The 23,946-nt window shown below is 40.1% G+C and overlaps 3 protein-coding genes across 4 annotated transcripts in view; 1 reads left to right on the plus strand and 2 right to left on the minus strand.

Moving 5' to 3' along the window:
- Window positions 1-341: 341 nt before the first annotated feature.
- The window catches only part of nnt (nicotinamide nucleotide transhydrogenase), a 54,500-nt gene continuing 30,895 nt past the window's right edge, over window positions 342-23,946 (plus strand). The window contains exons 1-2 of the mRNA XM_030084269.1: window positions 342-346; window positions 16,649-16,651. The gene's annotated coding sequence lies outside the window, so the exon portion shown is untranslated. The remainder of the gene's footprint in view (window positions 347-16,648; window positions 16,652-23,946) is intronic.
- fyb1b (FYN binding protein 1 b) lies at window positions 1,893-13,951 on the minus strand. Of its 2 annotated transcripts, XM_030084270.1 has the most exons (19): window positions 13,809-13,951; window positions 9,113-10,076; window positions 7,420-7,552; window positions 7,246-7,322; window positions 7,056-7,078; window positions 6,737-6,795; window positions 6,106-6,229; window positions 5,829-5,988; window positions 5,478-5,598; window positions 4,956-4,969; window positions 4,792-4,861; window positions 4,465-4,551; window positions 3,755-3,795; window positions 3,520-3,607; window positions 3,294-3,393; window positions 3,035-3,197; window positions 2,773-2,806; window positions 2,669-2,700; window positions 1,893-2,556 (listed from the first exon to the last, which is right to left on the minus strand). In XM_030084270.1, the coding sequence occupies exons 1-19, from the start codon at window positions 13,809-13,811 to the stop codon at window positions 2,534-2,536; spliced, it is 2,316 nt and encodes a 771-aa protein (XP_029940130.1). In that variant the 5' UTR covers window positions 13,812-13,951; the 3' UTR covers window positions 1,893-2,533. The 2 variants fall into 2 exon arrangements, with proteins under 2 accessions (XP_029940130.1, XP_029940131.1); XM_030084271.1 differs by lacking the exon at window positions 4,465-4,551.
- Window positions 16,213-20,647, minus strand: ccdc80l2 (coiled-coil domain containing 80 like 2). The gene is made up of 12 exons (XM_030084272.1): window positions 20,068-20,647; window positions 19,900-19,988; window positions 19,641-19,814; window positions 19,412-19,557; window positions 18,849-19,169; window positions 18,485-18,725; window positions 18,227-18,383; window positions 17,981-18,117; window positions 17,558-17,709; window positions 17,334-17,437; window positions 16,886-16,966; window positions 16,213-16,710 (listed from the first exon to the last, which is right to left on the minus strand). Exons 1-12 carry the CDS (start codon window positions 20,348-20,350, stop codon window positions 16,382-16,384), a joined length of 2,214 nt encoding a protein of 737 aa, XP_029940132.1. The 5' UTR covers window positions 20,351-20,647; the 3' UTR covers window positions 16,213-16,381.

Here is a 23,946-nt window from a genome sequence, read left to right on the forward strand (position 1 = left end):
AAAAAAGCTCTCTTAATTTCCCTAGAGGGAGAGATTCCGTATTTCCGAACATCCGGGCATTTCTGGGTTTACCCACAATGCAACGCGCCTTTGTAGGTGTAAACAATCGCCACATCTTTAACATTTGCCTCGTGACAGCCATCAGTGTTTGCGAAAAATCATGCCAAAAAGTTTTTGTGCTTGTCGGATGTTACAGCATGAAGGAGGATAAAGTGTCTTTCCACATTTTTTCCCCATGGACCCCGATCGTCGGAGAAAGTAGGTAAACGCCGTGAAGAGGGTGGAGATGGACGGCTCGGAGTGGACGCCAGCAGCAGAGGCAAATGACTTAAAAACTGCACACACAGTTTCACATAGTTAGTGTAATCTACCGTATTTAGATACAGCTCCCGACACATGTCAGGCGATGTGGAATAATCTGACTATAGTAACTACACTGTATGTATGATCATCTAACCTTATTTATTCATTTTCTTTATGTTTTCAGGGAGACCCAGCAAAGATCCGACACATCCTGACTTCATTCCCTCCATCTTCAATCATACCCAAACTGACCCCAAGTCATCAGTCAAAACTCCGGAGATTTGCTGCTGCTGCTGCCCAAAAAAGAAAACATCACATCCCAACACCAAGTCTGTCAGAATTCACATAGAACGTGTAACTGGACACATGAAAAGCAAGTTTAAAAATTTACAAGTAAATTTAGCCATACCAGTAATTAAAACTTTGACTGATGAGGCAGATTGACTTGAGCTAAGCAGAATTAACAAAATACTAATTATATTATCAGGGTAGGCATTCTGATCTGTTGAACATGTTTTTTTTAATGTCATTTAAATAAAACAGAAAACTTGAAAATCTGTATCTCTTTTTATTTCCAAAACACATTGCAACATGACAAGATAAATGGCAACATAAACATGAACAATAAGCAAAAGTGACTTTTTGTCTGTTACGTACACATAGAAGATGGCAGAGAAATGTAGATGACTGCTTACAAGGCTGTGTACACATATTTGAACACTCAAAATAATATGAATAAGAAGAAAGTATATAAGGAGAGTACCACATACAGTGTGCAATTAGAATGTGCAATATAACTCTCTGATATAGTGCAAACAGTCCAAAATGTCATGTTCAAAGAGCAGTTTGAATAGAAAGAATGAGGCAATTTATACAATGTGGAAATTGCACATTTAAGAATTTTTGCACACTTCACTTTATTTAGTTTTCTGCACATGGGACAGTACAGTTCAACTTTTGGGGCTTTTTCGGATTTTAAACAGTGCGAGTGCAGCCACTTGTACTGACAGTCTGAACTGTCACAGCCTGTATTGCCTGTTGTCCTGTGGCTGCTGACAAAACAGAAGCGCTGACAGGGAATATTTTCTTTCTTTTCAGATTGCTCATTGCTTTTGTATTCCAGTGCTCTGGTTAGAAGCTTGTGCAGAATGTGCTTTTCTGAAGAAGGCAGTTGAGCCCAACTTCAAAATCCAAATGTGGATGAGGAGTGGGTGGGTCTGGTTTACAAGGCTAATTCCCCATGCCACCTTATTTCTCGTGCAGTGATGTGTCTACTCTCTCTGCTTTTAGATATCAGGGCAGAGCACGTCTTACTGTGACTTTTACTGTTTCAGCAGACAACTCAATGAAATCAGATGCTTTGTTTTTATATGAACTGAAATAATACATGAAAGTATTCCATAAGATCCAGGAAAATGCTAAAACCAGAAATAAAATTAAAGTGCTAAGGTTTTAGCTTCTTGCTACACTTATTTAGGTCTTACAGAAAAGGTCATCGTTGACCAGTATAGCTGAGTACACTTTATAAGCCTTAAAAACACATCATAACTAAGTTTTTACATATCAAAAAATAGTCCAGCTTTATTTTCCTTATAGCAGGTTGGATTTTATTTCAATGACAGAATCAAGCAAGATGTGTTGAAATAAAAGCAAGGGGGAAAAAAACCAAGTAAACAAACAGAAAGGCCTTTCCATTATGTCTCAGGAGCGTCAAAGCTACACTTTCTCCAAAATCAGCAATAATATAAAAGAAATGCACATACAAAGTCAGATCATTACTGTCATTAAAAAGAACAATGGTACTTGAAATAAACAAGCAAACTGCTGCTACGGTCATGTAATCTTACTGAGCCCTCAGAATACATTTACATTAAAATGTTGTGGAATATTTGAATGTAATCCAAAACAGGAAAACCGATGAGAAAACAACAAACTGAGATGTTCAAATACTGTTTTTCTAACAATTCTTCCCTTCTGTTGAGTACTCTTGTTTTGTTGGAATTCTCTTTGCTTTCAGAGTTTTCGTACAAACACATCACAGGTACAGCACTTTTTCAGCCATTCGGATAAAAATAAATAATACGATGAAGACTTGAAACAGACTTCTTTTTGTTTCAGTGGGATGTTTCGTTACAGCTTTTCACAGACAACATAACTGAAGAATTCAATAAATAGCTAATCATGAAAATATCAGCATAAAACAATGCAGGGAGTGCAGGTTTTCTTTCTCTCAGTCGTTGTCATAGATGCAGTCTGAAAAGAAAATCAAATTATATTAAAAAAAAGAAAAAAAACCATCCTTCTGGCTACTAAAATATAATAGATATTAATGATGCATAAAATAATGAGGCTGAAGTCAACATACCGTCTCCAATATCATCGTAAATGTCCCCATCACTGTGAATGAAAATGAGACAATCAGCACAAACAGCTTAATCTGTCAGTCAGCGTGAAGTTATTGATACTTACTCCATAACAATGTGAGCGGTTGAAACGTAGCCAACTGAAAAGTACAGATTTCAGGGTTAAAATGAGGTGATGCTGCAAATAATGTCAAATATTCATAGAGTGATAAGGTGTAATATATAGAGTCATTAAATACACTTCAGAGCACCTTAAATCTATTCACATTTCCACACTCAAGCTGCTAGGTGTCGTGTTCAACACGTTCATATTTTTATACACGCATCTGAACACTGATGACTGATGATCAATGCCAAGAGATACTCACACTTCCCATCCTCATTGCGACATATCAGTTTATTATCCACCTCCTTAGAAATGACGTCCAGTGTCTCTCCAGCTTTTATTGACAGCTCTTTAGGGCCCCACTTCTTGTTAGTCAGCGAGTGGACGATGGTTACCTGATACAGTGACTGGATCTCCCTATCAAACTGAAAAAAGAATGGAGGCAACACTCTCAGCTCATATGAAATACAAGACTCTTTACAGAATGTGGGAACAGTGAAAAGAGATCTGAAAAAACTCACTTTAAACTTTTTCCTAAACTCTTTTTCCTCCTTCTCAAACTTTTTCTGTTTCCTTGGATCCATTTCATCAGTCCTGCCTTTACCTTTCATTCCTGGAAGGCTTCATGAAGAAACAAACACAAGTCAGAAGATTGAATTGGATTAAGATGTTTCAAGCGATTAGAAGAGAGAATCAATCAGTTGTTAGGGTTTTATCATTATTTTCAGAATACTGATGTTGCTGTACCTGCTGATGGGAGGGGGAGGAGGAGGAAGTGGACCCTGAGAGTCCACATCATCATAAATCTCCTCATCAATCGGTCCTCCCAGCTGATCTACACAGATGAAAATGACACAGGGAATCTAGTTTAGTGAGACCCCATGCAATCAAACTATGTAGACACTAGTTTAATTTGGTAAAACATAATGAAAATCTCCTGACGATGAGAGTAAATGATCACGAGGCTGGTCTATATGAATACCTGAGGGGCCTTCTGCAGTGAACTGGCTGGGTGGAGGAACTCTGGCAAAATGCATGAAAGACATCATCAAAACGTTACACAGCTCACAAAGCTTTGAAACAGCGTCACTTGCAGGGATGTCAGAACTAAACGTTTTCAAAGTGTGAGGCGGACTTCCCCCCAGGGAGCGCAAGAGAGCATGGAAGGCCTTTTTCCAGCATGGTTTTGTTTTCCTCTTCTAATTCAGTCTAGTTGTGATTTTGTCAATAAATAGGTAAAATAAATAAATAAAAACACAATTAACAAAAGATGTAAATTTAATATGCTTATAATATTTAGGAATTCAATGTGGTTGATGCTCTCTAGGGGGTTAGTCTGAGTCTCCCACACTTTGAAAACCTGTGTGAGATGATCAAAGCTCTCATTCTTTGCCTTGGTTTTCTGATTAAGTCATGAATCAAACACACATGCAAAATTGATGTATTATAAAGTTAGTGAATTTACCAATAACAATCAGACATGCACAAATGATCTTCTCGGAGTGCAATGATCACAACAAAAATGGAAATGTGTCAGTGTTATTCAGACAAAGTGGTTATTTTGATATTGATCTGGGACAAAATTATTGTCTCATAGAGGCTGCAGAGAAGAGGAGTGAAGGCTAAAATCAACAGGATTGACGACAGCAGACGGCAGGTCTGTGATCAGTCTTACAAACGAGTATATTTTACGCTTTAGAGCTTGAAAGACGTTTGTTTCGGTCAAACATCCGCAGGAAGACATTGGACTTCAGGGGAGAAACGGTGGCCTCACTGGGACTGGAAAACCAATGAGTGGAAAAACTTCCATATCATTGAAGGATTTTGTTTTTTAAACTTTACTTTCCCAGGCTGTTTTCAGATCAAATGGTCTGTCATACAAGTAAAATATGGTCAAAATGCCATCTTCCTTGAATTTCCTTCTCCATTCATTACAATATCCAGAGTGAGACAGTTTGTCAAATATTTCAAAGTCATCATAGGCTAACAATCCTTATAAAAACCTGAACCAGGTCCCACCTCACTTCCAGGTTTGGATCAACGCAATCATCATATATCTCCCCATCTCCCGGCGGTGGCGGTAGGACAACTGTGAGAAGATACAGTGCAGTTGCGTTGTTAATAATGTATATGGAAATTATGAAATATTGATGGAATATATTATTCTAAATTTGTAAGATTACCTCCACTGTTACCACTGTAGAGAAAAAAATGCAAAGGCAAAAGATGAAGAAAGATAATTAATTGTCACAACATATTCAAGATCCTGATGATAACAATTAAAAATTGCTCAAAACTAGCAATTTATCTTTTTGCCCCTTTATGCGGGTCAAGTTTGTGGGCTACTGGAGCCCAGCTCACTGAGGATGACCAGTCCGACTCACCAATCACAACTAGCGATATACACCCTGCACGGAGACCCACACACACTATTTAAAGGTGTCAGTTAAACTACTACTTGTATGCATGTCCATGAATAGTGGAAGCAAATCAGACCACGCAGAAAAATCCCCTGCATGCAAATGAGAAAACATGCAAACTAAACATGGAATCTATAGAATAGTTTTCCCATTGTCGCAGAACTGAGCTTTAGATCCTGCAGGTAAAATGAACTCAGTGACCTTCTTCAGTTATTTGAATAATTTTAACTCAGAAATTTACAAGTGAAAGAGGAAGCTGACTCATGACTGGACGGTTTGTGGTACCTGCTCCCAGAGGAAACCACATCAATGTCATCGTAGACTTCAGGTTCGTAGGACTGCTGGGCCTGGCGACTCTTCAGTGTGTTAAAATCGATTTCCACTGATGTGGTCTTCACGTATCCAACTGGAAGAGCAACAGAAACCACTGAGTCAGTTTCTGGATGTCTAACAAGAGTCTTTTTTTTTTTTTTTTATATGAAATGAAGAAGTTATTGTGAAAGATTCTTTTTTGCATACAAAGGTGAGACTGAACCGTATTGTGGAAAAATAGAGAACAAGTTGAAGGTCACAAGTCAAGGTGAAGGAAGTGAGAGAGAGAGAGAGAGAGAGAGAGAGAGAGTAAATGAAACGTACTGGATCCGTCCGCTGTCCGTCCCAGCCACCGTCCCTCCGGGTTTCCTTGGACACGGATAATGTCCAGACGGTCCCCTTGTTTCAGAGCCAGGTCGGTTTTGCTGCCTTTACAGTCGGATCGGGCCTTTCCCTGGTGAATGACCTCCAGAGGTCCAACCAACTAACACGCACACACACGCACACACACACAGCCATGCACAGTCATCAGCACAAATGCACACGAGCATGAAACAGCTTTTGGTTTATCGAATAGAGACAGAAAAGACAGTTCACTCACTTTGAATTTCTTTTTTAAATCTTGCTCCCGCTTCTCTCGTTCTTTCTGCTCCTTCTTCTCGGCCTCCAGCCGCTTTTTCTCCTCCTTCTCTGCTTTCTCCCTCTTCTTTTGCTCGGCTGCATCCCTTTGGAGACAGATAAAGGGGTGGACGGTGGATGGGGAAGTCACTGCTGAAATGTGTGAGCCGAAGTTCTAGTGAAAAAAATCTAATTTATTGTCACGTTTTCGGAAATGAGCAAACACTTGACAGTGAAAAATATGAATGAAATCATCAAGCAAATGAAATTTGAGAACTCGGGGGTTATTACACGTCAGGCCTTATCTTGAGGGGGTCGATTATAAAAGCTCTGTCTCTTCTGGACCTCATCAGTCTTTTAGTAAAATTAAATTTCATCTGGTCTTTTACTGATTTATTTATTTTTTTATTGTTGTACTTCAACACAACAACCACAAGAAGGTAGTATTGGTACAATTGAGATTAAAACAGCTGAACAGTGCCACAAACTCAAACTTAACTAGTTCACTGCATCAGAAAACAAGTGCAAATCGTTCAAAGCTGTAAAGAATGAATCGTGGAGACAATATTTTAACTGCTGAACAAAAGGTAAAAAATGATGTAACGTCGTCTCACCATCGGTCTTCGAGATCCTCATACATCTCTCCATCGTTGTCGTCAGCATCTTGTTCCTCCTGGACAAAGGAGATTCATAACAAGAACAACACAAAATGCTGCCATGTGTGCTGCTTTTTCAAGTTACATTTTTTTTTTTTTTTACTTTATTCACAATACTGGGAGTGTATTTATATTTCTACCCACATCATTTTAATCTCCATCTTAATTCTTTCAGCTCCTTCAACCGTTAGATCGATCACCTACTCTGAACATCTTCTGCAATGCAATAACCACAACCAGCCACACTTCCTGCAACTCCTTTAGCAAAATAACTCACCTTTGCCCTCTGACTCGGGTGACCTGCAAAACACAGACAAGTCAGCAGGATTAGGGGACCGATTGTTATCTCGATAATAGATGTGACTGACATATGTTTTTAAAAATCACGAAAACAAATATTTTAAGACAACATCAAGCAACATGGTGGCTGCAGCACATGTTTTATGAAGCGGCGGCCATCACCGAACCTGCAGATGGTGGTAAAGGAGGAGGAGCGCTGATCAGTTCCTCCACATCATCGTAAAAGTCCTCCTGCTGCTGGTTCCTAAAGGCCACGTGAATAAAAAGCTGCTGTTAACCAACGTGGAGAAGCTCATTTACTGGCCGGTTTGTCTCTGTTTGCACATGAAAGTGAGACTGACGTGGCTCCAGGGTGTCGTGGGGGCAGACTGGGTACGGCAGGAGCTGCAGGCTGACTCGGTGTCATGTTGTTGCTGTGGTTACTGCTGTGAGAGGCCGTAGGAGTGAGGGGGGTGGGTTTCTTGAAACCAGGACCTGCAACAAAGACATCATATTGAAATGAAGCCCAGTTAACAGAGTTTTTGTAAAATGCAAACACATTCCACACGTAACAAATAGGACAAAATATAGATATCCATGTGAACCTGCATTCTGTACCCCACAAACAGAAACATTCAGATCAGGTAGATGAACCCGGTTTTCAGAACTCTCTCCTTGAGCTTAGCGAGTTTACTTCCCCATGTGGTGAAACAAGTTCAGCTGTCAGAACCGAGAGCGAGGTGGTGGTGGGGGGGGGACTGGACAGGGAACTTAACCAGACCAAATAGAGGAACCAAGTGTGTTTTTTTTTGACATTGCTCTAAACAACTGCAGTTTTTTTGACACTTGTACTCATTTCATTGGACAGACGGTTAAAACAAACATATTTAGATGCACTGAAAATGGATTTTAAGAAAAGATCACATGTCAGAGGAAGCGTTCTTTTCTTCACCTGAGAATCTATTGTCTGCTCGACAACTACAGCCAAACGGCAAAAACAGTTAACATCAGCTCGGTGAAGAAAGAGCTTTTTCACACTTCTGAAATGAGTCAACAAAGTCTGTTAAAGCCAAGCATCTAGTAACAGGAACACCCCCCTTCAAACACTCACGAGGTCTGCGAGCTGCTTCACACCTCCTCACATATATATTTCTGGGAAAGGAAAGGCCTCCCTCAACCACGAAGAGGACACCCTTAAAATCTTCACATGAATATTGCATTCTTTTTTTCATTTTTATGACTGAAATCATGATGATTAAAATGAAAATCTCCTAAAATAATTAAAGGTATGTGCAATAAATGAAGTTTCAGGTAACTATTTTCAGTAATTGAACAAAAAAAGCACCGTCTAGTGATTTTAAACTTTGATTTTACCCTCTGAATTTAACCATGAGATCAGCAGCTTCATTGATTCTTGTCTTGTTTATATCAGCCCCACAGATGAGTTTAGGAAGTGACTTCAGGCATCCTATATTTTTACTATACGTTTTTCCTAAGCCTAAAGCAATCGTGTGAGAACCTCAACAGTGCTTCCATTAATATTACCATAGGAACGAGTAAGCATCCTTAAATTGAATTTATTATTTTAACCAAAGGTGTTTTACACATGATCTAGTATTAACATGAAGCATCCATTTCTACCATTTGTCTCCATTCATATAAAGTATAGAGGTGATGGTGGGTAACGCATAATGTTGACCATTATTCCAGATACCGGTTGAAGTTATTAACCAGAATACTTCAAGCAACAGTTCTGAGGGATTAGTCAGATGATTATCTCTGTTACTTTTAGAGGAATGGGTGAAATGAGGCCAGAACGTGAGTCAGGGCCATGACACGCATGCTGTATAAAAGTAACGAGTTTCTTTCAAATCTTGAAACAGGAAGCTTGCTTGAATCTAATTTTGTCTCTGAACATGCGATGACACCGTTCTGTTTCTGAGATAAACTGTAACGACTTTTTGTGACATATATGACTTCATTTGAATGAAAAAAAAAAACTGTCTTCATGATGGAATCTTTTGGACTTTTCTGTTGTATTAAAGTCCCACTTACCCTCACCGGAGGACTCGGCTCCTCTTTTAAAGCTCTCCAAGTTGACTTTGGGGGGTCGGTTCGGCTTAGCGGGAGCGGGACCCAAATTGAAGGTGTTGGGGAGGGGTTTTCTCTTTGGCCCTGCAGCGGCATTACCATTAACGCTGCCGGTGAGAGAGGACACCGCTGGTGGCTTCTTTAAGCTGGGTTTTTTACTGGCGAGAGGTTTGGGAGGAGGAGTAGAAGAGTTTGTAGTGACCAGTGGCGGTTTGCTTGACCCGCCACTGTCCGCCTGCTCAGCTTTCTCCTTGTTGAACATGTTCTGAGCAGCCCTGAAGTTCGACTGAGGTTTGGGAGCGGAGTTCAGGGATGATTTGCTCCCAGCGTCAGTGCTGGATCCCGATGTGTCGTCAGTCTGCTGCTTTAGTTTCCCAATGCTGCTGGATGGTTTGTGCTGTGCACTTGGTACTTTTGGAGGTGTGGAGCTAGCATTCGGCGCTGCAGCCCCGCCAGTGTCTGCTTTCACCCAGCTGGGCTTGGGTCCAGCTGTCAGAGAGGGTTTCGGAGCGAGGGGTTTGGATTCAGACGCAGTGGACGTAAGTGAGGGTTTGTTGAAAGGAGACTTCTGAACAGCTGTTTTTTGCTCAGGCTTCAGAGGTTTGTTAGCAGCGAAGGGTTTGTTGCTCCCATCGTCTTGAAGGTTGGCAAACCTACTCGCTATGGCTTTAGTTTTGTTAATTTCATGTGTGTCTGTGTCACTTTTAGAGGACGCTGTGTTCTTGAGGAAGTTAGCTTTGGGAGTAGCATTCGTGGCGCTGCCGGAGAGACTCTCGAAGACAGGTTTCTTCTGTACGGCCGAGCCGGAGGAGAGGGTGGAGTGAAGAGGCTGTTTGGGACGTCCGCCCGGTGTGGAGGAAGTCTCGTCTGTGCTCGCCCCACTCGCCTGGAAGCGAGCCATGATGGCTTTCACATCAGACTTGTTGTCCTGGAAAGAGAAACGAGGCATTAGAAGATCATGAGTTCAACACTTTGTTTCAAACTGCAGAAGGAATTGAGTAAATGTTGAGTGAAATATGCATCTAATGAAGGTTTGACTGAACTCATCTCTTCTCCTGAATTATTTTCATTGCAAATTGTCAGTGCTTGCCCTCACAGAGCAGTTGGTTTATCAGAGACTTGTTCCAGAATTTGCAAATAGAGAAGATAGAAAAGCCTGAGAGTAATCCTGACTCCTGACCTAAAGGAAAACATGTTTGTTATTATTTATCATATGCCCAATCCCCATAGTCCGCTCTGCCCAGCCTTCAAACATGTATTCCTTAAAAATTTATCGCCCTTGAAAATGAGACGGTTTGCTCTTAGCTTATAATTAAACTGCCTTCATGCATATCGAAAGCAAAACTGTCCATCAGTGAAAGACGCACTGGAAAAAACTGGATGGACTCAGAATGACTTGAAATTTCAAAAAGGAACAGAAAGTTGCCAAACTAAAAAAAAAAAAAAAAAAAAAAAAACAAATTTCCTCTTGAGACATTTCCCTCTGTTATTCTGAAAGCTTTGCTCAGTCACCGCCGTGTTTGCGTTCTCTCTGGTTACTCATTGAACCAGGTCGTTGGTCTTGTTACCTGGGTTCATTTGCACACGGCGCCACAGCTCGCTGAAAATGGTTCTCAAAGGCAGATAAAACCGTTTCTGACGAGACTCTGACCCAGAAGGTCAACGCTGTCTTTTTATGGCCAGCTCTCATGTTCTGGGCAGATCTGCACCTTTGTCACTGATCACCTTTAATCACCTGGACGTCGACATCGCTGATTTTATTCATAATGATCATTAGATAATTATATCCTTGTGTTTTCTGTGGTTTTAACTGAAAGAAATGTTATCAGCATTTATTACATAATGTCACTCAGTGGCTCCCTATACAGTTGTAACATTTTTATGTAGTGTTCATAGTTCAAAGAAATGGCTCCTCAAGGTTTTCACAGCTCTACTGTCATCATGAAAGCACGTGTCCTCAACACAGGTGATAAATATATAAGTGAATAAAACGAAATTATCACATCTGAAACCACAGGGTGCACTGGTTTCCTGGCTTGTGTTTGTCTTACACACGTGTCAGTGAATTATATATTGAGTCCCAGTAACAAGGCTATTCACTAACGAGTAGGGAGAAATGTACTCAGTGTTATAAACCCTGGCAAAAAAAAAAAAAAAAAAAGCATTCATTTTTTGTTACACATGTGGAATAACATGCATTCTTTGTTTTATGTTATCCTCAATTCAAAATATCTGACCTGAACATTGTCAGTAGCAACTGTTGCCCTTGTGGATTTAAAGTCTACTTTATAATTTGATTTTGAATCTATTACATTAATGGTTTTCATCTATTACAAATGTATTTTTTAAAAGATAACTTTGATCTTATTTCTTTTCAACATGATTTCTCCTCAAAAATTAAAGGAGGAAAAATGTGATGGGAAAAAGCATCTCCCTGACCCCCAGTGTTTAATGACATATTCTAATTATAGTTACAGCTGACATAAACCTGTCATGTTTTGTCATGTTGCATCACAAAGTGTAGTAATCCCAAGCTGAATTGTGGGAAATCTTATTTTAATATGAGGTATGTGAACTGGAGTCACACACACCGAACCAGGAAGTGGCGATAAGAGGACGCACAGCTGCTGCTGCTGCTGCTGCTCCTGCAGAGGTGAGGGAAAGGTATCCGGCTAAAAACGTCCAGTCAAACACTGAATTATAACTTAACACACAGTAAAATTTCACTGCCAGCTATGATATGACTAGTGTTGTTTTAAAAAATGACACTCAGTAAAAATATACATTAATTGTCCATTTTTAAGAGAGATCTTAAAAGACATTTTTATCCCTTGTTTTTTTTAACTCAGCCTGAGACTCTGCTCTTGTGTGTACAGTTTTATGAAAGTCTTTTATTGTTTTCCTTGTTGTTATTGTATTTCATCTTGCACTTATTGTTTATATGTATAGCACTTTGTGCCAACAGCAGTTGTTTTAAAAGTGCTTTAGAAATAAAGTTATTCTTTATGAATTATACTAAAATCTGTAAAAGGCAGATTACAGTTATTCATCTGATGTCATAGTTCTCATATTTTAAAGTTAGTAAAAGATGAATGTTAATAGGTTTTCGTCATACTTTTTGTCCAAAAAGAAATGGTACGGACTGATTAGAGTTTCGTTTTATTTTTATTTTTTTTAATTTTTAATAGAAACATTATTTTTCCTGATGCTGATTTCGAGGTCAAGCTAAACAATAAATTAATAAATAACAGAGCTAATAAGCAATGAGGAAAGGTAATTCAAAAAAGACCCTCTTTTCTGTGTGGTTACAGGTGAACACACACACAACCATAAAAATGTTATCAGGTTTTATGGATTTTCATAAAATCTACAAGTTAAAAATTAATTTAAAAGTCCCTTTTCAGGTTCTTACATTCGTTCTGCCGTGCTTTAAAAAAAAAGAAAAAATCACTGATTCAACAGAGCTGAGGAGGCATAAAAGTGACTCATTTCACTCATAGTTTAGTGATCACATACTTGGAGTGTGACTTAGCAGGATTCTGTTTTTTAAGGAGAAAAACGCTGCTCTATTTTTGAGCTAGAACATTTCAGTTCAATAAATAATTAATGAATATCTGAGTAGCAGTGTGTCACTTCAGAGGCGCCAGTGACACCTGACACCCGTCGCTTCTCAAAATGAAGTGTTGACTTTGAGCCCGAAATGAAAAGAGAGAAAAAGAAACAGAGGAAAGTTCCTCCACATCACTTCTGTTTCTCAACCGCACTTGACTATAAATTACCCAATGTGTGCTGTTACCGCTTCTCTAAATGCGTTTGCACTAAAATTGCAATCTTATGGAAAAAACCTTTAGGATTTTGTCACATACTAGAACTACTTCTCAAAATAACAGCGCCAAAGAGCCCAGTCAGGTGACCTCCAGTTAGTTCTGTCCTCTCACACCAATAGCGGCTGTAGTTCATACCAACTGATTTCTGGGATTTTAAAGCCGGGAGTTTGCATGTTCTTCCTGTAATCTAAGGCCATGGTTGAGTCTTAGTTGTAGATGGATGAAACCTCTGGATTTTGCCTCATTTAGTCCAACGATGAAGACCTGCCACGTGACAAAGGTCACCATCAAGTCTCCATCCAGCTGTGCATTCAGCTGGGTTTGCTTTGGTGCTTGTTGCTTTGCAGTATGTACATTGCCATAAGTCCATTGTCCTGCTGAGAAACGACCCAGAAAAGACAGAAATCTGCACAATACAAAGAGAAACCCTGATTTATGTTTCCAGTTTGATGAAAAGTGCAGCTCGGCATCGTCTCAGCGACACAGAAAACCACAAACCGTCACAGGGGGTTCTCCTGTTTTCACACTGTGTGCCAGAGTATGACATAAATGACACCAATGGCGAAGACATATTTTATAACAGTTCTTCAGCTGAATTAAAATCCTGCAAATTGTTAAAATGACTTTGGCATCGAGTGATATTTCAAATCTGATAGTGTTTTCATGGCATTGTATTAAGTTATTCATTAACAAGTCTCTTAAATTGACTGTTAAAACAGGACAGCTCACAACTATCCTTGCACTGACATTAGACAGGAACCTCCAAAGTAATTCTGATAATGAGAAAGTAAATATGTAGAGACATTTGAGCCGATCATTAAATTTCCACTCACCATCTTGAGGACTACAGCCCTGGATGCCGCTACGAGGTCTGGCCGGCTGCAGGTTGGAGTGTTTTGTGTGTGTGAGTGTGTGTGTGTGTGTGTGAGTTTCAGCTGCTTTCACTGAGAGATAGTGGATGACAAAGTGTGGCCAAACATTCAGCGTGTGAGTCCGCCTGTTTGTCAGTGGGGGAAGTGTACTCCACTTGTGTCAGACACATTTCTCTGTTATTACTTCCTCTCCGGGTGAGTGTGTGTGTTTGTGTTCTGCGCGAGAGTTACAGTCCCTGTTATCAGGATGGTTTGATTCCATAAATTTGCATGCCCTGTGCAAACTCTCAGCTGTTTCCCTGTGTGCTGTGTGGACACACACTCGGGAGGAGGTGAAAAAAGTGCAAGCATGTTTCCTAGCCAGCCTTATGAGACTGTGAACATCAACTGTTTATAGTAAAACACTATGGCAGTAAAAAGCTGTAGCAAATTTCACTGTAGCAGGGATATAAACTAAATGTTGTCTAATCTAAATGTCACTTTAAATAGGCTGAAATGCTCACAATGAATTTTGTGTAACTATGTCGCAAGCAGCCATTCCCCCATATTAATGTGTGCTAAAATGAAACTCCACTTTCAAGTTGCAGTAACTGTGCAAATATTTGATTTTAAATTCATGTTTCTGAGAGTGTGTGTGTGTGGTTCTCTGGACGCCTGCGATTGCATTTGTGATGTTTGACGCTGGCTTTGTGCACCAACAGATGCGTGGTTGGCCTTTGCGGTGTCAGTGGACCACTGAGCGACTGAAGGGGAAACTCGTTGATCTGGTTGAGTGGGTGAAACATGCTTACTTTTACGTCGTTACATCCTCAATCTGACACCACACACACAAAATGCCAATTCTCCTAGTTATTGCATTGCATGAAAAATCTATCTGCAGGAGATAAGATTATTTCAGAATACAAAAATATCACTTCAGAGTAAAGTAGGCAGACAGGTCCGCAGGTGTTCAGGGCGAATTTCCATGTTCTCTCTATGCTTGTGTGAGTGTTATCTCAGTATCTGAGTTTTCTCCCACAACATGATCATATTCAAGTCCATGTCTTCCATGACATGGTTCATCGATGCTGCGTGAAATACAGTGGAGAACCTGAACAAAACCCACTGTCATTGTTTAGAAAGTTCTCACTACCTTCAAATGGTTGTTAAAATGCAGTGGAAAACCTTCAAGACACCTTGAATTAGACAAAGGAGCATTTCTACGTTTCTCTCTGATCTTACTGTATTGTTATAGTCAGTCCAGCTCTTGCTTTCACATCACAGGTGTCCACACTTTTTTGTTCCCTCTCTCTCCTGCTTTTCTTTTATTCTGCCATTATTGGTCACTAGCAGCTTGATTATTCTTGCTTTGTTAAGAACTTAACTCATAAGGAGCCGGCATAGTATATCTAGTAGCACAAAGGAAGCTTTTTATTGTTATTCTGGAAGTATTCAGGATGTAGTCCATGAGGTAACTCAGGTTTTAACCTGTCAGCTATGTCCCTCGAGTTTGAACTTAAAAGTACAATGAATTAACTCTTTTTAAAAAATGATGAAGGTATTTTAAACCTGCAGCTGCAGTAAATTCATAGCATGAAAATCTTAAACTTAAGAGCATCATTTTCAAGCGTTTCCTTGTACATTTTTTTTGCTGTCTGTTGTGTTTTTTGCCTTTGTCTTCTTTTCTTTGCATCTTTGTTTTAAAACATTATATTAATTATTTTTGTGTCATGACACTGCTGCACTTACAGAAGCAAATGTTGGCATCATTATTTGTTTCTCAAAATGTATCCACTTTTGAAATATTTTCTTTTCAGCTCAACATAACTTCAGGATCTTCTCATGTCTGAGTTGCGTGCCATTTCTTTACTCTTCCCTGTTTTGTGTGAGATGGATGAGTTAACTAAAATAAAGTAGTTGTGAAACACCTGGTGCAGCGATAGTGTTCTGAGATCTTCTTTTAAGCAGAGGACTTTTTCAGTCAAGTCAGACTTTGCTTTAAGAGGAACTGCTGTTAAAGATTTTCCTCAGGCAGGGAAAGGGTCAAAAGAGTTCAACAACTCTTTGTTTCAGTGTCCCGAGGCGTCTGCAGGCTGCTGCCCTTCAAAAAACAGATGTTTAGGTCAAGCTACAGAAAAAAAATGACTTGTTTTCAGTTGAATGGAGTTTCTCTTCTTGCATCACAGTGTTCCAGCAGGGGGAAGTCGCTTTTTGTATACATTACACACTAAATGTGTTGGAGAAACACTGGACAGATGTGCTGCCAAAACGCTCCATCTGTTTGAAGGATGCACACATGCTTTCATTAAGACTTGAATGAAACCATCCAGTATTTGGACTTCATATGTGTTTTTATTGGTTTAAAAAGCATCCAGCCTTTTTGTTGTGGCAATCAAGAAACATCAGCATGATTTTTTTTTTTTAGGACTTGCGTTCTTTTTTTTTTTTAAAGTTCATTGTTTCTTTGTCTGCTTGTGTCAGATCCACATGTTGCTGCATTTCTCTCTTAAGAAATTAGATACATCTTCCTCTCTCTGCTGCGTCGCCGCTCTCCTTTACTCCTCCGGTCGGTGGTACGGATAGGAATCCTCCGCTCTTTCATATCCGCCGTAGTGTTCGTCCTCGCTGCCTCCTCTTCCCCTCTCCTCGGGGCAGTGGATTCCCAGCCTCTTCTGCAGCCTCTCCTCCTGCAGGCGGAGCTCCATCGAGTCCACCAGGTCGTAGACGTTATCCAGGGACCACATGGGCGACGGGAACCACGCCTTGACGTCGCCGTCCTTCCCCACCACCAGCATGCTGAAGTAGTCTTTGCTGATCTTCAGCTGGTCCCTGAGATTGTTGACCATCTCACGAGGGAGAGTCTCAACCTCACTCTGACTGCGACCTTTAGAAACAAGCAAAAACTGAGTTGTACACTTTTCTGTAGCATAATGAGAAGAAACCAATGAAACACAATAGGCCAGCTGTTCACCCATTTTCTGATACATGGTTTCACTTTCACAGTGTTGCTGATTATTTGTAGTATCTCCGGTATCAGAACTGTTCCACAAAACACTTACCGTTTAAAGGAAAAAGCTCAACAGTTCCTGATGCTTTTTGTCCACTTCCTGTCAACTTTAACATGGCGAAGTGTCGAATACCTAAAGGAAAGACCAAGAAACTCTAGTTTAGCAGGAATATATAAATAATAACGTTACTCATGCTCAAAAAAATCACAAAGAAACATCATTACAACACACCGGACACACAAAACCAACATTAGCGAAATATTTACTACTGCTCCTTTGAGCAATAATTTTGTTGGAACAGAGAAACTGTTCTGCATTTTCATTCTTTATTTGTAATCAGTAGTAATTACCTGTTTCCTTGTTTTTGGTTTTTGTCTTTTTTTTGCAGTCAAAGATCCCTGCAACCCTTCACCTTGCACTAAATCAGCATTCGACTGCAGTGTGTGTTGTGTTGTGTTGTGTTGTGTTGTGTTGTGTTGTGTTGTGTTGTGTTGCTCACCCAGGTGACACCCCTGACCGCTGAGAGCAGACAGCTGTTGTTGGAGAGAGTAATCATCTTCAGAGGGAGCAGAAATGAGCAACAGCCTCCTCTTAGACATGAACCTAGACACCAACGACAGAGACTGGCCTGAATGTTCCCGTCATCCAACACATTATTTCTGTGCTACAGCTTCAGTCTGATGAAGCCGCAGCTGTTTTTGCATCATGTGAAAACGCCTCTACCTGAGCAGTGTGTTTTCAGCCGCCGGCTCTTGTGTGTGTTTGGCGCAGACTGAAGGGCTCTTCCTCTCCCTCTCTTTCTCTGAGTGCCTCGAGGGAAAGTTGTCAATGTACTCGAACAAAGCTGAGCTTGATGGAGGAGCTTCAAAAACTCGCTGGGGTCAAAGACAAAAAGCTGGTTGGTCAGTAGGAGAAACACATGAAAAGTCATGACAGAAAATGTGATTTCATGTTATCTCTCCAAGCAGGTAGTTCACGTGTGAAAATGAAAACTAGCCGGGTTTCTAAACCGTGTAGAAAGAAGGTTTATCATCCCAATTGCTTCTGCTGTGTTCAGTTAACTTAATTAATAGTAAACTGGCAGAAACGGAAAGTGTAGCAGTGTTAGAAAAAATCATTTTCTCATCAGGATCTCAAATAACTTACATTTGATTTGATGTCATAATCAGTGACGGTCATTGAAAAGAGGTCAGAGGATGACAAGCCGAGCTCCGTCCTCAGCAGAGAGATCAGCTCTGGATCGGAGAACCGGTCGGATCGGTCGCTCAGTCGAGGCTCCGACTCTGAAAGAAAGCAGGGGATATATGTCTCATTTCAGAAAAAAAAAAAAAAAAAAGAAATACCAGGAACATTTTCACATTAATCAACCCCAAACTTCATAAATCCCCTCACCCAGCTGTTGGTGCTCCAGGGTGAGCGAGGCTTGGCTCCCCTCTCCGACCAGAGTCACTACAGTGATCTTCCTGATCGCCAGCTGGCAGCGTTGCTTCTTGTTCTCCTCGTTCTGCTGGATGTAAAGTGTGGCTTCACGGCTGGGTGTTGAAATCACCTTGTTGGAAGATAACACAATGCATTATGTATTTATAATGTAGATTCCAGCAAAGAAAGACTTGCAATAAAAATGCCTAAAGATCTTTAAAGAGGTCTCACCATCAGCCTTCTTGTCCCTTTCAAACCATCCAGAAATTCCTTCAGGGCTGTTTTATCCTTCTCACTTGCCTCTTTATTGGACTTTTTCCCTCTTCCTTTCCCCTTCTTTCCTTTCTTCCCTTTGCCTTTTTTCTTCGAGCTCTGTTTCTCCTGTGCGTCCATCTTTTCTTTAGGTTCTGTTTTATCTTCATTGTTCTGCCCTGCGTGTTTGCTCTTCTCTTCTTCCACTGGAGAGTCGGGTCTAAAATTAAAAAAACAAAGATGACAGAGCATTAATATTATCTTAATCTGGTGTGAAGACTTGAAAAATCCATTATATATCGGATTGAAGCTAATCAAATCATAGTCAGTGGGCAGACATCACCTGGCTTTCTTTATGTCCTCATTTCTTGAAACAGAAGAAGAACTGGATGCTCTTCCTTTCTCCCGTTGATTAGATGTCACCCGTTGGACAGTGTTAGGGTCCTTCACCTTTATGGATCCTGCCGAGGGGGTCTTACGGATGACAAACCTCGACCGCCCATTCAATATATCCTGGATTTTACTCTTCAGAGCAGCTTTTTTATCCAGAGGAGGTTTCCTTTGCATCGCCATGACAGAGGTCACATTTCCTCGCCTCTGTGGGCTCAACACCATCTTTTTCTTCATCCTTTTCACCACAACCTTCTTTTTTGTGCTTTTACACCTTAAACACAAGACAAAAGCATCATGAATACACTCAGTAGAACATGGTCGTTAGTCCAGACTGCAGAAATATCTAAAAAAAAAAAGACATACAGACAAATGCCTTAGTCATTCGGATTGTTTTGCTTTACTCACTATTTGACCATTCATCAAGTAAGTAAGTAAATTTAATATATATAGTGCTATTCACAGATAAAATCACAAAGTGCTGTCCAGAACAAGGAAAAAGTAGTGTAATGAAACCTCATATTGGATCCCTTTCTGGTCATCTTCTCCAGCTTTCTCATTGGAAACTGATCAATAAGCTCCAAAATGGCTTCAGTGCGGACTGGGTAAGGGAAGCGCTCACTGACCCGCAGGTTCTTCTTCATGACCAGCATGTTGAACTCCTGAAATCATAAGTCCAAAACAAGTTAACTGAAAACCCACGATAGTCGCTGCACTGTGAATGAATCGAAATGTTCCCGGTTACTTGGCTGTTGAGCTCCAGGTGGTGCAGCAGCTTGGTGACGGTGTCAGGGTCCAGACTCTCCACTGTCGCCTCCCCTTGAATAGTTGTCTTCTGGATCCGACCCTCCATCATGGCATTCTGTATGATGGTAATAATGAAGGTGTCTCTTTCTGCCAGCAGGCAGTTCAGACCTTTCTATGAGAGACAATGAAAGAAACAAAGCTGAAGAAGTAGGTTCTGAATCAGTCGATCCAGGCAGCCGGCTTCAGTAATGTAGAACCTGCTCTGTGTCCTCAAGCTGTTTCTCCATCATGCGAAGGTAGTGGTCATTGTGTGAAGGAGCTGTGATCACCCATAGCCGCTTTTTACCTATAAATGGGGAGGTCGTAGGAATGGTAAGTTGGTGAAAATCAATCACACAAACTTAAACGGATCAGTGTATCCTTGCCTGCAAAGTCAGCCAAGAAGTCCAGCTCTGGAGCGAGGCTGGAAGACGGCTCCTCCACTCGCTTGTTGTTTCCATACTTGTTGTCTTCTTCTTCCAGTCCTAATCCATGCTCTACACCCGGGGGGAGGTCTGAATAATCCCCCCAGTCCCTTACATTGGGATCCAGCTGGTCCTTGGACTTGCTTCCATGGATCCCCGACCAGGCGTTAAGCAAGCCCGGGTAGCTGAGGCTCCAAAAAGCAGCAAAAAACAACAAATAGTGCGAGGTGTAAAAGTGAAACATCGTCACTGCGATCACAGCTGCAAAACTGGTGTGGTGATCAGCCGGAACTGATTAGCAGCTCAAAAGTCCTCATCTGGAAAAATATGACATTCATGTAGTTTAGTTTTTCATCCCAGGACAACAAGAAGAGTTGGATTTAAAAGTTCACAAAATGTCCATTAAAGAAGTTTCCATGCTTTGAGTCCAAAACCAAACGCTCACTACAGACCGCTGCGCTGTGTATCCAGAACAAAAGCAGGTGGATCAAATCTGGAATCTGAAAGGTGAATGGAAAACAAAGACCCTGGTGATGTTAACCCCTCGCAGCCTCGGAAGGACTGACTGCGAGAGACACATTCGCTCTGCTCGCAGACTCCTGGTTCACATTAAACCTGACGATCGTTAACAGGAAACCCCTGGAATTTTCTGCAACTTCAAAGCAAAGAGAAAAAAAAAAACTCTCTCTCTCTCTCTTTCACACACATCCTCCCTTTGTTTTTGTCTAGTCCTGCTTTGTCCACTACCAATAAAAGAATTGATCACACTCATACAAGTAAACATAAAAACCCTATTTTTCTTTCTTCTAATTACAATACCTTTTCCCCCCTCTTAAATTGTGTGCATCTGTATATAAATACATAGTCATAAACATAATATTTTTCATGCGTGAGTATTCCAATACATTCACAAATACATTAGCACAAACTTAATCACTGCTGCATAAGTTTGTGCAGCAGCTGCTGGGGCCTCAGGGGCATTGCTGAGAAGATGCTGCTGACCTCCTCACCTCACTAGACTGGGGTCAAAAAAACAAATAGCATGCCTGCCAGGTGGAGGTAATTGAATGACTCACATTATTGCACCAGGTGAAAGCTGACTGTCGATTTTGGTCGAAGCACATATCACTGAGCATTTTCAGCTTCAAGTGAAAGACAACAGGAGAAACCATTTCCTGCTGCAACCGTAAATATCCAAGACTGACAACAGATGCTGAGAATACTCTGAACTAGACTCTTCAGGTGAAGTGAGCCCACAGGCAGTAAAAACTGCAAGAATTTTGCAAGAAAGAGTGTTTATTCCTCCTCCAAACCATTCCTAAAACATCTCTAACAGCACACATATGTATCTTCCCTTCTCAATGCACTAAGGGGGATTTCTAGGCATTGCAGGACTTTTTCCTTTGTACTGTGAAAAGGAATTTCCTTAACCCTCAGATTTGTCTCACTGTGCTTCTCATTAATCTCTCAATAAGTCGAGTACTATGACACTTTGAAAATCATTAAACCGAGTCAAAGTCACAAACTGCTCAACACGTAATCCAGGACCATTATGTAATCCAGAATTAAAACATACACAAGGAAATATTTTTCAAATTCCTATATTAGATCTATTACACATGAACTGAACTATTAGCAACATTTTTGTTTAATTATAGGTGATGAAATACAGCATCTCAAAATATTTTATGTTATAAAACGTAAGATTTCAAATTTATATATTTTTTTCTACTTTTGTGTAGCTATATCATAATGTTTAATGTAGGGTGAAATGTCTCATTTTCAATACAACATGTTGTGTTTCTGCTATTGTCAGTCAAATTTATAATTTAAGTAAATGCTGCATTATTAAGGTGGTATTCATTTAACTTTTCTGGAAATGAGGGTGAAAACAACTTCAATAAGATTTCACATTTTGTCCTTATTTGAGAAAAAAAAAGAATTGAATCCAACAAGCCTTAATGAGAAGGTGAGGATGTGTTTTTAATCATAAAAGACATCCCAATAATGACACATGCTGCACATCGCAAGGTTTGACAAAAGGTCACTCACTTATAATCACTCACTTTTAATGTAGTGAAGAAGAAAAAGACATTAGGTAAAAAAAAAAAGAAGAAAGCTAAAGAATGTGAGTAGATCTGTCTGTAGAGTGACACACTACAATGAAAACCAGGCGTATCAACAATGCATTCCACTGCCTGAGCCTGATAAAGAGAACCAGATGATCAGCTTGAGGAAGGAATATAGTATTTATGATGCATACAGCACATATACAGGCCCAGAGGTGGATACAGCCATCGTCATGAAAGCAGAAAATGAGACAAACACAGTCAGATGAAGAAACAGTGCTTTTGTAAAAGTGTCAGCAAAGGTTATGTTCCAGATTTTGTGCATTTTGTTTTTCCTTACAAAGACTTTCCACTGAAAAGGTAATCAGAGGCGTTCCACATGTGCATAACAAATGAATTTTGAACGCCACTGTACGTCACGATGTAATTCATGTTTCGCCACAAGTTCTAAAAACAGTTCCTATCATTGTGTCTCTCCACAATGAGTGGCAAAGCCAACATTCAGATGAGGATGAAACAGCAAAAAAAAAAAAAAAAAATGCCAGTTTCATATATTTACTCTCTAATTTCACTAGAAAATTTGGATTGTTATTGTTGCTTGAGATTTCTTTATTTATAAAAGGCACAGTGCATTTTAACAGATCAAACTATGGAACTATGCAAGATTCCAGTCAGGGTTGGAAGCTATCTGTTTCAATATGTCTCACTTTTTAATGAGTGTCTTTTTACCAGAACTCAGTTAATTTAATTCATGTGTGTTTGAGCAGGACTCAGCACATGCAGGACGATGGCTGTATAATGAGCATTGGAAACCTCTGGCACAACTGAGCACTCTCCAAACTCCTATGACTCCAGTTCAGACAAAATGGGGTGTGAATAGATGAAAAGACAACTATTACTATTACAGCACTCCATTAATTTTTATAGAGTTGCAAAATTCTGGTAGTTTTCAAAGTTGGAAACTTTCCACTGAAATAAACAGGAATTTATGGGAATTAACATGAATGAACCAGAAATGTATTAAGCTGAAGTTTGGGTCTTTACATGGAACTTAAAGATAGTTGAATAAAATATACTTTAGCTTCAGGTTGGAATACTGGCCAGGCCTTTCTGTGTGTATGTTGACTTTGGTACTTTGATTTCCTCCCACGATCCAAAAACATTCTTATTAAATGAATTGGTTTCCCAAAATTTCCCATAGATGTGTAAATGCGAGTGTGTGGTTGTCTGTCTGTCCAGGGTGTATCCTGCCTTCACCCACAGGTGACTGGGAATGAACCCACCTTGAACAGGATCAAAATCAGAAAAAAAGAAAAAATCAAACAAACTTCATTTGTTCCAAAGGAGCAATTATGTGGGCAAGAGTGGCACATTAATGAGTGAGAGAAAAAAGAAAATTCTGGGTGGGCAAAAGCAACAGATTATAGGGATAACATACACAGAGGCAGGTCTGCTGTCAGTAACAGGATGAGTAGTTTCTGCGGAAACCGTTGCTCTATTATCAGGCTGGGTGTGAATTTAGGAGTGTTTGAGTTTTCTCAGTGATGGAGGCAGAATGGAGCCTGGATTGAGGTAAATTGAACTGTTGCACCACCTAGTGGAGCTGTGAAGAGTTGCATCTTCTCTGTGACTCTTATGGACGCCATTTTCATGAAACGTATGAAAAGATTAATCTTATTATTTAATCCTACACTAAGTTTTGCTTTGCATTTTTGCTTTTTTTCCCACCAATTTTTTTTTTTTTTTTTTTTTTGCTGCATCCATCTGTTGA

Source organism: Salarias fasciatus (genome assembly GCF_902148845.1).
Source record: "Salarias fasciatus chromosome 7 unlocalized genomic scaffold, fSalaFa1.1 super_scaffold_4, whole genome shotgun sequence".
NCBI lineage: Eukaryota > Metazoa > Chordata > Actinopteri > Blenniiformes > Blenniidae > Salarias > Salarias fasciatus.

Coding starts and splice junctions, on each gene's coding strand:
- fyb1b (XM_030084270.1), bottom strand. Junction 3,796..4,464: donor CGTCTTTCAAGCTCTAAAGC/GTAAAATATACT, acceptor GCATTTTGCCAG/AGTTCCTCCACCCAGCCAGT. Junction 3,394..3,519: donor CCTCCCCCTCCCATCAGCAG/GTACAGCAACAT, acceptor TTCTTCATGAAG/CCTTCCAGGAATGAAAGGTA.
- ccdc80l2 (XM_030084272.1), bottom strand. CDS start 20,350: ATGTTTCACTTTTACACCTCGCACTATTTGTTGTTTTTTGCTGCTTTT. Junction 19,558..19,640: donor ACCTGGAGCTCAACAGCCAA/GTAACCGGGAAC, acceptor TTATGATTTCAG/GAGTTCAACATGCTGGTCAT. Junction 17,710..17,980: donor ATTATGACATCAAATCAAAT/GTAAGTTATTTG, acceptor CTTTGACCCCAG/CGAGTTTTTGAAGCTCCTCC.